At 36.7% G+C, this 13582-nt stretch overlaps 1 protein-coding gene across 1 annotated transcript in view; it reads right to left on the bottom strand.

Moving 5' to 3' along the window:
- Window positions 1–7114: 7114 nt before the first annotated feature.
- Window positions 7115–13582, bottom strand: part of LOC107686063 (cadherin-18-like) — a 47564-nt gene continuing 41096 nt past the window's right edge. Inside the window, exons 11-12 of the mRNA XM_016482902.1 lie at window positions 9983–10234; window positions 7115–7733 (exon numbers count right to left, since the gene is read on the bottom strand). Coding sequence (XP_016338388.1) covers window positions 7228–7733; window positions 9983–10234 — 758 coding nt within the window. The 3' untranslated portion in view covers window positions 7115–7227. The remainder of the gene's footprint in view (window positions 7734–9982; window positions 10235–13582) is intronic.

The following is a 13582-nucleotide window of genomic DNA, read 5'->3' as shown; positions in this document are numbered from 1 at the left end:
ACACACACACACACACACACACACACACACACACACACACACACACGCACAAAAGATATTGAAGAATGTTGGTAACCAAATCTTTTTGATGACCATTTGCTTTTGTTGTATGGACAGTTGACATTTCTCAAAATATCTTCTTTTATGTTTAACAGAAGAAAGTCATAATGTTTTGGAATGACTCAAAGGTGACTAAATGACGACATAATTTTAATTTCTTTAAAGTGTTACTCACAGAAAGACAAAAACCATCAATATATCACAATAATGCCATGTAACACAGAACACTCTAATGCAGACAACTGAAATACACAGAAACACTATTATTTAAATAAGAATAATAATAAAAACGGTCCGAGATGAACATCTTGTAACATCCTTTCCTTGACAGTTTTCACTGTAAATTATTAGGTGACTCCTATATTTATTTATAAAAATCCACAAAATGTTCACAACATTTGACTGTAAATGTATACACAGTATATCATCACTTTTAGAATAATATATAGGATTTCATACAGTACATTTGAATTAAAAAAACATAATTTTTAAAGATTATTATTATTTTGTTACAGTTGAAGTTACGAAGATTTTCCTGGTATAATTGTGATATTAATTTATTAATTTATTTAGTTAGTTCAGTTAGTTAATGTGTCTTGTACACAATACATTTAAAACTTCCAAATAATTGGATATACAGCGGTATTGTAAGTGCAATTGTAAAAAAACAACAACAAAAAAATCTACTCTGTCAGTAAAAGTTAAAATGTGTCCTAAGCAATTATTACTTTTTTTTTTTTTTATAATTTTTTAAGTAGCAGAATGTCCTGCTCAAAAAACTAAATGAACTTGGCGAGAAGTTACCATGATGCATCTCTCCTGTCTAGATTGGCCCCTAGTGCTCCTGTGACCAACTAGCCTATATAGACTCACTTGGAGTTGCTTGCGTTACTGGTTCACTGTAGTTCACTATTAATGAACAGTGTCCACTTAATCATATTCTGATCCCATCCCATCTGAGCTTCGGGGCCAAAGTTTTAGAAAACAATTTTATCTGGCTTAACATATACTAAGGTACTCTATTTGTATTCTGTATAGTATTGCCTACAAGTCTGATACACACTATCCCCAAATCTTGATGTCTCCCATGCCTTACAAAGTTTGTTGTTCAAGAAGAGTCTTTGGTCAGTTTTACAAATGGGCCAGTAAACATAAAACCAGGAAAGCCATATGAGGGTATTTGCAGTTCCACAAAATCTCTGCCCTTTTTATGAAATGGTTTCTAGAGAGAGGTCATTGTTCTTACCAGAAAAGCGTTAGATAAAAAAGTTTCGTACTAGAGCACAACGTACGTCTTGGAAATGGCATCTAGGTCCAAGGAAGTAATTATACCCTCAATCTACACACAAAAAGGCTGTGTGTCATCTATGGGCCAGTAATGAAATGGGCAATTGTGTAGTTCATTATTTTTAATGCAAGCTGCCATGTTAAACAGGGGCGTGGAGAATCCACCAGCGTTAGCTCCTGCGCCATAAAAGTGGTCATCAAAGGCAACGCGGGAAATTGCTGCACACTAGCAAGCTCTGTGTCGTACAGCTCATCACGGTTTGATTCCCCAAGCAATTTATGCAGACGGGATCAAATGCATTTGACATTGCGGGACTCATATTCAAGGTCTATTTTTGTAGCAAATACATCTGAGGAAGACAAACAAAGAGAGCAAAAAAGGAATATGAAAAAAGAAGCACTTTTCTAAAATGTCCAAGACTGGGTTTGTGCAGGCTTTCGTGTGTATTGTAATGAATGTGAATATATTTTCAAACACAAACAATTAAAAATACCTGAGCCTGTCCACATTTTGATATGGATCTTAAATTATGATATACGCTACTGTCCAAAAGTTTGGGCTGTTATGATTTTTTTTCTATCCAACAGCCAATAACTTACGTTCAGTTTGCTGCTGCAAATTATAATTGTTTTCTGTGTGTATGACATTTTACTGCAAACATTTTTGGAATCACTTTATTTTGATAGTCCACTTTAGACATTCTACTAACTATAAGTAACCTTGCAACTACATGTCAACTAATTCTCATTAATTTGCAACTACATGTCTACTAACTCTCAGAGTAGACTGTTAGGTTAGTAGAATAAGTTGACATATACTTGCAAAGTTTCTCATAGTCAGTATGTTGTGGACCCATCAAAATAAAGTGTTAGAAGATATTAAGCAGACAGTCTACTAATACTCTAATGACTGCTACTTGACATGGAGTTACAAAGTTACTTACTGTTAGTAGAATGTCTAAAGTGGACTATCAAAATAAAGTGATACCAAAACTTTTTGCAGTAAAATGTCATACACACAGAAAACAATTATAATTTGCAGCAGCAAACTGAAAGTAAGTTATTAGCTGTTGGATAGGCTCATCAAACATCTGAATGAAAACCAGAACAATAAAAAACTACAAGACAGTAATCAATCACACAAAAATCATGACTGATTGTTCCAATGTTTTGTTATACCCTTATAGAGAATTTGCCAACTGAATCTCAAATTATTCTAACAGTCGAGATGTTTTAATTGCTTTGAGAGCAAGACTGTACAGGAAGAAATGTTTGGCGGATCTGTTGGGGTGTCTTATTTTCCAAAATATTTGCATAATAAGTTCACTGAGCATTATCCCAACAGGGATCTGTTAAAGTGGGCTAGCATGAAACAGTAAAACTCATTAGCGCAAATAAGCAAACCTAACTTCAATTCTATCATACAGAATTAATATAAAGGCATTTTATTAACAATTAGAGCCATCATGTTTTTCTATATCTTTTGCAGTTCTTTATATTACAGTTCAGATATGAACTCGTCTGATAGGTCCAAACATTAAGTGCATGACTGCAGAGCAGAACTGGGCCACTCGTCTCAGCCGCAGCGTTGACGAGCTCCTCTAACACTAATTGGACTGTATAATTAGAACAGTGCAGGCAAAAGTACAAAGCTGAGGGATATTAAAGGAGAAATCTGTGAACAAAATCTGTTGACTATGGCTTTTTTTTTTTTCTTGAGACATGAATATGAAAATTAACTGAAAACTATACTAATAGAGGTCAGGCCTGTTAAAGTGTCTGTCTTTTCACAGTGCCATTTTAGTTTCTTTATTCAAGGAATAAAAAGTTGAAAAAAAGGGGACATAAATTACACCTTCGTTGATGTGAGAATACATTGTGAGCAGTGAGAGTATCACAAAACTATTCACACTGCCAGAATGGAATAACTCTGCTCTCATTTAATCAGATAAAAGCAGAAGAGTAAAATCAGGCTACAAAAATGATGACAGTTTACTGCTGTGTGCAGGGTATAGGAAAAAGTTTTAAAAGGATCACATCAACAATACCTTTCATAGATGAATGTGTTGTATTTTCCTATTTAGTAACTTGTATTCTGTAAAAACTGAGTGGACAAATAATTATACGTTAAAAGGGAAATTAAATTAAACCTATGAAAACCTGAATACTTCTTGCGTTCTGCGTTGTAAAGACTCAGTCCATGTGACAGCTTAATGATCAAACAAAGAGTATCATTGTTAAAACACAAGTTAGAATCAATTCTTTGATACAAAGTTGAAGACGAGTTTTTAAAGTTGTCAGATCTTATTAATAAACAATAATGTGTTACTCAATTAGCTCAAATGAAAAACACTGCAGCTGAAGTAATTAGTGATTAATTTGTTAAATTCAGTGTGATTTGCCACCATTTTGCTTCCATATGTGGCCCTTTTTTTTGAAAGCAGGATAGATAGATAGATAGATAGCTAGATAGATACAGTAGATAGACAGAAAATATAAATTGTGCATTTTTTACTTCATAACATGCAAATGTTTTAAATAAATGCAATGAATTTCTTAAAATTAAATGTTCTAAAACATTCAAATTGACTACAGTCATAACAACTTTTGCTAAAAGCAATTAATTGTTGATGCCAACCAGAGTTACTTGATGTATTGTCACTGATTTCAGTTTCATTACAAGGACCTCTGGGATTGTTTCCTCACATACATTTGATTCTTTCTTACCAAACTGTTGCTCGCTGCACCCATCGGACAAACAGGTCAAAGCTAGTCTGTAAAGGAAGGAGTCAACAGATTGAGTCCAAGTCACATGCAATAGCCACAAAGTCCTCAAAAGTGTAGACCAAATCTTGAATGTTATTATTTTTTTGATATTATTATACATTTTGAGTAGACCAGTATCATACAATACCTGAATTATTACCTTTCATGCTTTGAACAATGTGGGGAATTGCTACACTTTGCAAATTTGCATTGAATTCAAAAGAAAAATCAGAAGTGACATGGCAATCTGTGTCCTTCATCCAGCGTCAATCACCTAAATTGAACAGGTCAGTTACTAAAAATCCAGACCCATTTCACCCAGCATTAGATTGTCTTAAAATGTTTTATCTGCTTTTGGTCACATGATAATGATGTATTCGGCTCACAATAATCAGGGTCAGAGCGTTGATGAGCTGCCAGATTGTGTAGGAAAAGTCAATTTCTGTGATGAGGCTAATCAACAGTCTAGATCATCACCGCCACTGCCATCATCGTCATTAACAATAAAATAGCCACTTTTTCAGTGCAAACAAAAACAACAAATTATCAATCAACACTGAAGGATGAAACAGGAAGAAAAATGCACTGGTGGATTGGGTGTGATGTGCGTGAGTTCTTTGTATTGTGTGTGCTTTGGTGGATGGTGGACATAAAAAAGTACAAATAAAAAAAAATATATATATAAAGAAAAATTTAAAATGTAACAATTATATATAACTTTGACTGTTGATTTATAAACAGCCAGATCAGTCAAGAATGAAGCCTGAGGCATATTGGCCTGAGGCATCAGGCAAAAATAAGTGCCATTATGCAGTTATTATCATTACAATTATGTTGGCCAATTAAATGTCTGATTCTTAAATACGGTGACTCTTTGCTGGCTGTACCAGCGTGAGGTTTCCTTTTCATGGCCAGATTGTAAAGCTTACAATACACATGGTCAGAAGTCCAATCATCACATGGTCATGTAGTATTAAAGTTTCAGGCACTAGCATCATTCTTGCAATAAGTTTGAGCTAAACATTGTGTAATTGTCTGACTTTTAAAGACCAATTACAATGTTCAAAGACAATCGAATGTAGTCAATTCAAATGTATACTCTATGCTGTAAACAGGTAAGTCGTCCTAACTGAACTGTTTGAAATGGCACATTTTGCAATAAAACTACAAATGTGTGTGTTTCTGAAACTTCTTTGGCTTCAAAGTCCATAAAATTAAGAATTTAAATCCTAATAACTCAAAACAAACAAGTATAAAACTGAGCCAAGGGGAATACCCATGAGCACTTGTGCTTGAATAATTTAATTATGCATCATTGGTCAAAGCAAAGCAGATTATGTGGACATGTAGTAGTTTTTTAATTATGCTGATGTTGTTTCATTACAGTTGAGAATCGAGTTTTGAGAGAATTCGCTGTTAGGATGATAAGTTTTCCTCTGGTGATCTTGGGCCCTGTTGATTTCTTCCCATACACATACGTTATTAAAATATATATTTTATTATTAAACATATTTTGAATTCATAATAATATTTTACTTATATTTCCGTTTATCACATACATATCTAAATATAAAATTCTAAATGCATAAACATTCTCATTTAAGCTGTACTTGATCTTTTTAATCACAAATCGGAGTTAAATCAACAGTATGCAAGTTTTATTCATTTACTTATGTATTTAACCTTGAAATATCAGGTTTTAAATCATTCTGATGATACACTGACTTCTAATAAGGCTCGAAATGTCTGGGAGTATGTAAGGTTGGAGAATGGGTAAAAAAGTCTGTGCAAAGGGCGAATTGCTTTATGGAGGAAACAAATGCATGTGTACAGATATCCACTGTGATAATGACAGTGATATATTTATGATACGGAATTTCGCAAAAACACACAAGTCTATCATACAAGTTGCTGTAGTGTTCACTTAAATGGTTAAGATCAGTATTTAAGACTATTAGAACACCATAGGTGAACTTGATGGCTTGAGTTTGCAGAGAATTAATTTGGGAGAAACAAGTTTCCTCCAATAATGTAAGTACATTTAACCCATTAGGAGAAAATTGAGGAAGCGAGACAGTTTGTGTGATTAGCCAACTGATGCATAGCCTGTCAAAAACGCGGATTTCCTCCTGTCCTGTCATCATTTTAACAAACTGTTTCTTTAAAATCATTGATGTATCTGTCAGTAGGTATGTTTCCAGACTAGGCTTACCAATTAGCTAATGCTGTTGTCAGAGGAAACAATCCCACTTTTGAAGCTCTCTCAGTATTCAAAAAGTCGTCTTCCTAAACAATCCAACACTACTTGTGACAGCCGAGCGCATTTAGATCAGTAAAAGCCGCCATCGTGTTGACGCTCTGAAGTCATCATCATCATTACGGTGGCTATTAAAGCAGTCCGTGGGCTCTTTATCTGCATGTTGTGAGGCTCGTGGGAATTGATCAGGACTGGATTGCAACAGACTTTTCACAGTTGATTTATAAGTCCTAGGAAAGTAATAAAAGGTGCCCACTCAAGCATTTGAATCCAATTATCTTTCACAGAATGCTGTTGTTATCCAATTAAAACTCTCTCTGCTCATGAGAATAATAATAAGTTATTTTCTTTGTTTTTGACAGAGGTGATTTATACTAAATGTTGCACACTCTGTGTTCATTGTCGATCTGGTATAAATATTAGGTGAAACTTAAATACTACAGGCTGTGAAAACAGAAATCAAGTTTCGAGTAGAGAAATGATCAGTTTAGTATGAAAGATGTCATCCTAAACCAGCCGGGACATTGAATCGGACGCTTTTGTAGCTGCTGGAAATGGACGAAGATGCAATAGAGGCACACTTTACTTATCTGGAATCATGAATTTTATTACGCAATAGAAAATATACACCAGGGAAAATAGCTTCCTTTATGAGTTCTTGTTTTTTTTCTCAATTTTACACTTTTTCTTCAAAAATCAACTTCCACTTGTAGAGGCCAGTGAAAAACAACAGTCAAATAATCCCACAGCAAAACTGGATGACAAAAAAAAAAAACTTCAGTCTTCACTGCAGTCCCATTTGACCAGACAACAGGGAAACGACACACAACTTCTGGTTTACAGAACATGCGCAGTCATTATGGGACGTGCTGCTGGCTTTTCTCTTCAAAGACTCTGCTCAGTACTTGTACCTCAGGACCCCATTTGTCTACCTCACTGAGGTCCAGCTCCGTCTGGGGCTCCGGCAGGTCCAGTGAGCTGATGGAGCCGGATGGGGAGCCGCGGCCCTCGTAAGCGTAAGTCTGAAGAGAATCGTACGGAGGGCCGCTCGTGTCCCGGTCTGCCTCAACAACCTTGAGCTTAATCACCTCATGGATGTCCTCGTCTGGTAAGGTCAAAGCCGGGCTGAGAGCCTCGGTCCCCATTGCTCTCCACACTTCTGACTGCAGGTCCTTCCTCATCCTCATCTCCTCGGCTGCTGCGGGGTTCCTCAACGCCGCTATGTCAAAGGCCTCTGTGTCTTCCTCGCCTCCGCCCTCGTCATCGTACGTGACTACGTTCTCTCTGATATCCTCCGCCGACATGATCAGAGGCTCCTTTTTGCTCTTCTTGCTACGCAGAGTGACAAACAGAACCACGATGGCTACAAGAGAGGAGACACAAGCTTAGTTTGTTCATCCATGTAAATGGTGATGTGAATTAGCTTCACTAACATCGGGAGTTAGCGACGTATCGCTTGGGCGTACAAAATGAGGAGTGCAATCATCTGCTTGCTGACATTTTCATATGGGGAAAAGCTTTGTCTGGGCAAATAATCACTTAATCACTCATGTGCTGATGTGAAATCAATGGCGTTTTGCCATAAATAGCCATGAGCCTCTTTCAAACAGATTCAAACAGATTAGCCCTGTTCCAAACAGCTACCTTTTAAGGCAGCAACAGCAATCATTAACTAAAACATAATAATAATTTAGCCGAAGCAACATTTCTCATTTTTGTTTAGTTTAACTTTAAGTACTAAAATAACTCAAATGAAATAAACTAAAATGAATAAATACTAATTTATAACAAAACAATATATACATATATATATATATATATATATAAAATAACAAAAGCTATGATAGTATATCAGTGATACTAAAATAACACTGGGTAGCACTAAATGGACCCTCATAAGCAGGGTTATTATAGAAAACTGAAACCACAAAAACAAATAAATTATTTTCTCTTTAATACAGATGATGCCAATGTATTTCTCGATGAGTCCGCTATGTTAGAAATAATAACGTTACCTGCTTGACGGAAAGGGTTGCCAGGTTTTTACAACAAAACCCGCCTAATTGCTACTCAAAAGTAGCCCAAACTATCCGTGTTTCGAGGGGGTCCCTGGTAAAAATCACGTTCCGGAGGCTAAAATACACATTATTGGGGTCACTTCAACCCGCGGCAACAGTGATAAAGTAGTCCAATTCCACGGGAAAACCGCAGACTTGGCAACACTGTGACGGATAGTAATGTCTACAACGGACACGAGTCACGACCACCGTCGCGGCACAACCACAACAGCTTGAAGTTGTCTAATTTGGCACGGTCTCCCTGCTGCACTAATAGTAAGGCTTTCCTCTGTGTATACATATCCTTACAAGTACAATTTTAGCTGTATTATTTGTGTCCCCTTCAAAAATTGCTCTTGAGAAATTTTATGTTTATTGTCCCCCCCAACTGTTAGACGAAATTTACGCCCCTGCTTATATTTAAATATATTATTAACAACACTTCCTGTCTGTTCAGGTATGTGCACGTTACAATTGTTGTTCCAGGTTTCAGCCCACACAGTTGTGCAGCATTCCTGAGTAGTGTCTATATTTGGCCTTGTCAGTGGACTGGAGTGAGAGAGGGGTTTTCACACATTCTGCAGGGTGAAACTTCTCATCCACAACCAATAAATTTCAAGCAGTGTTTCTCAGGATGTCAAGTAAAAGAAAGCAGCATAGAACATCTTGGATATACATCATCTCACAAATCCTTAGATCCTTATAATAAATGATCCACAACCATGTCAGTCTGTCTGTCTACAGTATCTATCTATCTATCTATCTATCTATCTATCTATCTATCTATCTATCTATCTGTCTATCTCTCTCTCTTTCTCTGTCTGTCAAGAAACAATGTGAAAAAATTAGAAGAAAACAAACAAAACAAAATATCTATCTATCTATCTATCTATCTATCTATCTATCTGTCTGTCTGTCTGTCTGTCTGTCTGTCTGTCTGTCAAGAAACAATGTGACAAAATTAGAAAAAAAAAACAAACAAAACAAAATATCTGCCTGCCTGTCTGTCAAGAAACAATGTGAAAAAATTAGAAAAAAAAGAACAAACAAAATATCTGTCTGTCTATCTATCTATCTATCTATCTATCTATCTATCTCTCAAGAAACAATGTGAAAAAATTAGAAGAAAACAAACAAAACATATATCTATCTATCTGTCTGTCTGTCTCTCTGCCTGCCTGTCAAGAAACAATGTGAAAAAATTAGAAAAAAACAAAATATCTATCTATCTATCTATCTATCTATCTATCTATCTATCTATCTATCTATCTATCCGTCCGTCCATCCGTCCGTCCATCTGTCAAGAAAGTGAGAATAAAATAAAGAAAATTATTACTAAAAACCCTACAAAAATATTTAAAAAATAAAATTATTGAAGACTCACTCAAATTTAAATTGAAAGAAAGAAAGAAAGAAAGAAAGAAAGAAAAATAATAATTTTACTTCTGGATTCAGAACTTTGGACCCTTTCGTATGTGTCTGCTCTTTCCCTAATGGCAAATTCATGAAGGAAAGAATCAAGTTCTTCTCTTGGCTGTTGTGTTTTCAGTCTTACCCAAGAGGATGAGCACGCACAGCAGGATGGCAATGAGGGCTCCGGTGCTGAGACCGGCCGAGGACAGGAATGCTTGAGCCCTGCACACTGGCGTCCTGGCCCCGTGCTGGCATGGACACACCCTGAGCGTAAGCGTGCTGGTGCTGCTGAGGACGGGCTCTCCTCCATCCCACACAACCACGGGCAGCTGGTACAGCTCCTGTTCCGCCTGGCTGAAGCCTTGCCTACGCGCCAACACGCTCGCGCTGCTATCTGTCACAGAGAGCAGTGGTTTATTCTCGCTGGCTGCATGCATGATGACGCCGTGCAACAGAGGCCAACAAAACAATTCGCTTCCCATTCTCGGCAGTTGCCTCTGAGAATGGAGAACAGCTTTTTGAATATTGCATTCTGTTATTTCATTTTCAAGCTGCCTGATATGGTTTTGGATTCTTCACTGTTGAAATGACAACAGTGATAAAACTGCAGCCACAGCACTATGATAAAAGACATTCCACTATGCATAATTTTTGGTGTATATATCAGTCAAAAGTTAAGATTAATACTTTTATTAAGCAATGATGCATTAACCTAAAGATAAAAATCTAAAGTTACAGTGACTCTTAAAAAAGCTGTTCATTGAACTTTCTATTCATCAAAGAATCCTGTATCATTTATCATGGTTTTTGCAAAAATATTAAGCAGCACAACTGTCTTCAGCACCAAATCAGCATATTAGAATGATACAATCATGTGACACTCCTAAATAATTCAGCTTTGCCATCACAGGAATAACTTATTTTACATTTACTTTTCGTCACCTTGGAATTATAAGGTTCTATCTCAAATGTTTTATTAAAATTGGGTTATTCACATATTCTTATTCCGTGACAACTTTTTTTTTTTTAATTGTGTACATTCTGGGACTTTTTTAATTAAAAAACAAAACAAAAAGCATATGATGTCTACATAGTATATGGAATGCAAAAACTTTGAATCTCAACATCTCAAAACCGCTCAGAATGCAGATAGAACCTAATAACTCCAAGGTGGTGATTTATGCCTTCAGCAGATGCTTTTATCCAAAGCAACTTACAAAAGAGGAACAAAATATTTAAAATAAATTAAAATAGAAAATAGTTATATTAAATTGTAATATTATTTCAAAATATTACTGTTATTACTCTATTTTTGATCAAATAAATGCAGCCTTGGTGATCATAAGAGACTTATTTTAAAAATATATAAAAAATGTGTTTCACTTTATTTTGATTTTTCCATTAACACATTCTGTTGACTATAAGTAACGGTGCACCTACATATCTACTAAGTCTCACTAGAGTGTTAGTAGACTGGTAGGGTTAGGGTTAGATTAAGTTGGCATGTACTTGCAAAGTTACTTATAGCAAAATCCATTTCAAGGAAAGTCTGTTCACTCGGCGGCCATATTTGCAACGCCTCCGGGCTGCTCAAACAAATCTAAATAAATGGGGGAATCCTGAAATCTCAAAAACTGCTCGCTGAAGTCGCAATTAAATTACATATTTCAAATCAGCAACAAAATCTGAAATGAACCACCCGATGAATGTTGTTTCTTATGCTCAAATAGCATTAAAAAAGCTTATTTTTCAAGCTAGACCTGCCAATGCGTATGCAGTTTTATCGCGCTTATGAATACGCATGCGCATCGCTGCTCTAGCCTCAGGTTTCTATGGGAACCGAAGCTTCTAATGGCTGCTGCAGTGACGCAATGACTTTACCAATCAGCAATTGGCTCTTTCATTTAGAAGGCAGGACTATTTCACCATATTGCGCATTGCAGTTTCTCCCATTCATAGATATAGGAGTGAACCGTCTTTGTATTTCTATACTCTTTGCTTATAGTCAGTAGAATGTCTGTTGGGAGACCATCACAATAAAGAGGTAGCAGATATTAAGCAGACAGGCTACTCATACTCTAATGGGAGATATTTGACATGTAGGTGCAATGTTACTTATTGTCAACAGAATGTTCAAAAGGGACCCTCAAAATAAAGTGTTACCAAAAAATGTTCCGACCACAAACTATTGGACATATAAATAATGTAATTTTACAATAGCTTCAAATTTGGTTAATCCAATCAGAATTTAGAATCAGAATTATGAGTTTTATAAATACATTTTTAAGCTAGAAACGCAAAACAAAAAAAATGTGTTTATGTTTTCTGATCCATATTGGCCCATCTTTACTTGTGTCTGATAAAAAAAACAAAAAAACAACAGTTTGCTTTACTGCTGTACCTCCCCAACAGGAGTGTTGGAGCACCGGTGTGCTGACAGCATGTAAACCCCACACAGTGACAAAAGCATCATGCTTTATTAACTCCCCACAGTGCTCCAACTTTTCTCATTTTTGAGAGGCTTGTGCAAATTTTTTCACCTTCTTTCTAGCTGTCGCTGCCTTCCTTTCTCACATACGCACACACCCACAGACAGGCAGGTCGTAAGCACCTCAGCGTATGCACGGTCATGCTGCTGCTTCACATTGCAGATGTGTGTTGAGCTAGTGTCTTCTGACTCTGCAGCCTGGGAGGGTTTGAGGGGGTTTGGGTTGCAAGATGAATTCCGTCTCCCTCTGAATACCAGCTCCCAGGAGAGCAAGAGTGTGGGTTTGGGTTTAACATCGGTAGGGGCATTTTAATATCAATCATGCTATACAAATGCACCTCTGGGCAAATTGCCTGCAACAACTCATCAGGGTTTAGACAGAGTATTTACTTTATTTATGTATTTATCCACAACCTTTTGTGTACGGCTGTAATGTCTGTTTTGTGTTTTGTTTCATGTTCTTGTTTTCATGTCTTTTATTTTGGAGTTTAGTCATGGTCCCTGTTTAGTCATGTGATTCCCTTGTCTGTGTGTTATGTTCTGATTGGTTCCTTGGTTCATGTGTCCTGTCTCTCATTGGTTGGTTCTTGTCATGTGACCTGTATTGTTTGCTATAAGTAGCCATCATGTTGCCATTGTCTCTCGTCATGTATTGATGTTGTAACCTGCTGTCGGTGAGTCTAGTCTGTTCATGCCAAATCTAGTCTGTTCACGTCAAGTCTGTTCATGCCGAGTCAAGTCTGTTCAAATCAAGTCTGTTCAAGTCATGTCAAGTCTCTGTTTGGATTATGTTTGTATTTTGGATTACTTTTTGAAAAACTGCACATGGGTTCTTAAACTCGCCTACAGTGGACTGTTTGTTGCAGAATACACAACCACAAAATGAACCCAGCAGATCGTCTCGTTCGACTTCGCCAAGGAAGCCGGCCTATTGAGGATTATGTGGCAGACTTTTGTAAGTTTTGCAATTTGGTGGACTTTCATGACACTTTGCTGAAAGACATTTTTCGTTTTGGTTTGGTTAAAAACATATCACATTTAATGCCACGCAATACCCCTCAATGGACTCTTGAGAAATATATAGACTATGCATTGCGATTGAGTGGCTCTGCATTTACTGTGGGGGTTGCTGATGAAGAACACAGCTATCCTACAGTACCTGCCACAACAGAACTTCTTCACATCCCGACCGTCATGTCTGGAGTTGTTCACGTCACGCCTGCTACTCCAGGGTCTGCTCACGTCACACCTGCC

Source organism: Sinocyclocheilus anshuiensis, unplaced genomic scaffold, assembly GCF_001515605.1.
Source record: "Sinocyclocheilus anshuiensis isolate Anshui unplaced genomic scaffold, SAMN03320099.WGS_v1.1 scaffold930, whole genome shotgun sequence".
NCBI lineage: Eukaryota > Metazoa > Chordata > Actinopteri > Cypriniformes > Cyprinidae > Sinocyclocheilus > Sinocyclocheilus anshuiensis.
This window is presented reverse-complemented; position numbering and strand designations above follow the sequence as displayed.